The 2160-nt window shown below is 45.2% G+C and overlaps 1 protein-coding gene across 1 annotated transcript; it reads left to right on the top strand.

Annotated features, from left to right (window-relative positions):
• The first annotated feature begins 1319 nt into the window (after nt 1-1319).
• Nucleotides 1320-1817, top strand: LOC139864598 (uncharacterized). Its single transcript, XM_071853177.1, has one exon. It carries the CDS (start codon nt 1320-1322, stop codon nt 1815-1817), a length of 498 nt encoding a protein of 165 aa, XP_071709278.1.
• Nucleotides 1818-2160: the final 343 nt, after the last annotated feature.

Here is a 2160-nt window from a genome sequence, read left to right on the forward strand (position 1 = left end):
AAGCGCGATCAAGGGACAAGTGATGGCTGATTATCTGGCCGAAACAGCCGCTGACATGCCAGTAATCTACGACCCTGAACAACTCCCCACGCCTTCCCCAGAACTGTGGGAGCACTATACCGATGGAACAGCAAGCTCTGAGGGAGCTGGAGCAGGTCTAATTCTTATAGGTCCGCATCGAGAAGAGCATACATACGCGTTGCGGTTCAACTTTAAGGTAACAAACAACGAGGAAGAATATGAAGCGCTACTAGCAGGGATGTGTATAGCCTGAGAGTTGGGAGTAAAGAAGCTACAAGCCTACATGGATTCACAGTTAGTCGCTAATCAAATAAACGCCACGTTCGATGCCAATGATAAATCTATGCAATCATACCTGGCTCTTGTCCACTCTCTACCTGATACATTCGTTGACTTCAGGATCAGTCAAATACCTAGGAGTCAGAACAAGCAGTCGGGTGTACTCAGTAAGCTGGGGCTCTCACCTTCAACCATCTGCAGAAGAAGATACTAGTGGAGAAAATCTTGGAGAAATCCATCGAGCCGGAGACAACAATCACATCTGTTGAAGAAGAAGAAGTGACTTGGATGACAAACATCATAGAATTCTTACGAACTGGATCTTTACTCGGAGGGGAGAAGGAAGCAATGAAGATCAGGGTGAAAGCTCCAAATTACGAACAACGAGGGGAAATCCTATATCAAAAATTTTATCTAGGCGCGTCCCTACACTGCGTGGGACCCAGAGAGCCGCTATGATTGTTGACGAGGTTCATAAAGGATCTTGGGGGTTACATTCTGGGTTAAGGATAGTCACCGAAAGGATTAAACGGCTAGGGTATTATTGTCCCTGAATGTACGCTGACACGGCAAAGAGAATAAGAGTATGCTAAGAATGCCAATTGCACACGCCTGTTAGCAGGGCGCCGCAACACCCCATGATTCCCATCATATTGCCATGGCCATTCTGAAAATGGGTCATAGATATAGTCGGACCTTTCCCAAAGGGCGAAGTGAACGCGGAATACCTAGTGGTCGCTATCGACTTCTTCTCCAAGTGGGTGGAAGCGAAACCCCTGCGCACCATCACCAGTAAACAGATCAGAGACTTTTTATGGGAAAGCATTGTATGCAGGTTCGACATACCTAATGAAATCGTCAGCGACAACGGTACATAATTTAAAGGCAACCCCTTCCACAGCTGGTGCCAGGATTTGAACATCAAGCAACGTTTCACCTCCGTCGAGCACCCTCAACCTAATGGCCAATGTGAGGTTACGAATAGAGATATTGTGCATGCCATCAAAGCAAGGTTGGGAATGAAGCGCAGCGGATGGGTAGATGAGCTGCCCAAAGTCCTATGGGCACATAGAACAATGCACAAGAACAGCACAGGAGAGACACCGTTCAGTTTGGTGTACAGTTCAGAGGCGATAATCCCAGCAGAAATACCCGTCCCAACAGAAAGAATTTTGTCATACCGTGAGGGTGAAAACGACGAAAGGTTGCGCACAAACCTGAATTATGTGGAAGAACGCAGGGAAATGGAAGCAATATGTGAAGTCGCCAACAAGCAGCGCATTGCAAAATATTATGACAAGCGTGTGAGGGAAAGAACTTACAAGGTGGGAGATCTCGTGTGGCGCGACAACCAAGCAAGCAGGGCCCAAAACACTGGGAAGTTGGGGCCAAACTGGGAAGGACCGTATAGGGTCATTGGGATCAGTAACACTGGAACTTACAAACTGGCAGAGCTTAAGGGAAATCCAATCAAACGGACCTGGAATGCAACCGCGCTTAAAAAATGCTACATGTAATATAGAAATAGGATAATTGATCACTCACCTACTTTGTCTAGATTTACATGTAATTACTAAACAACGCGCCTTTGTAGGTCGACCGTGTGCTGCGTGTGACACCGCAATTTTTTTTTTATAATAAATACATGGCGGAAGCATAATTTAAATTAAATACGATATCGACATTTGTACAAACCGATGTCACGTGTCATTAAAACAATTTACATATTAACAGGAAGAGACGTAAATACATTCTTTTTTCAAAAGTACACGGTTCATATTCTAAAAGACCACATCAGAGTTAACCCTGTCAAACATAACATCATCATGCCCGTCTTCTCCCAAAAGCACTATCTATGCA

The sequence above is a fragment of the Rutidosis leptorrhynchoides genome, chromosome 8, assembly GCF_046630445.1.
Source record: "Rutidosis leptorrhynchoides isolate AG116_Rl617_1_P2 chromosome 8, CSIRO_AGI_Rlap_v1, whole genome shotgun sequence".
NCBI classification, from domain to species: Eukaryota; Viridiplantae; Streptophyta; class Magnoliopsida; order Asterales; family Asteraceae; genus Rutidosis; species Rutidosis leptorrhynchoides.

Coding starts and splice junctions, on each gene's coding strand:
- LOC139864598 (XM_071853177.1), top strand. CDS start 1,320: ATGAAGCGCAGCGGATGGGTAGATGAGCTGCCCAAAGTCCTATGGGCA.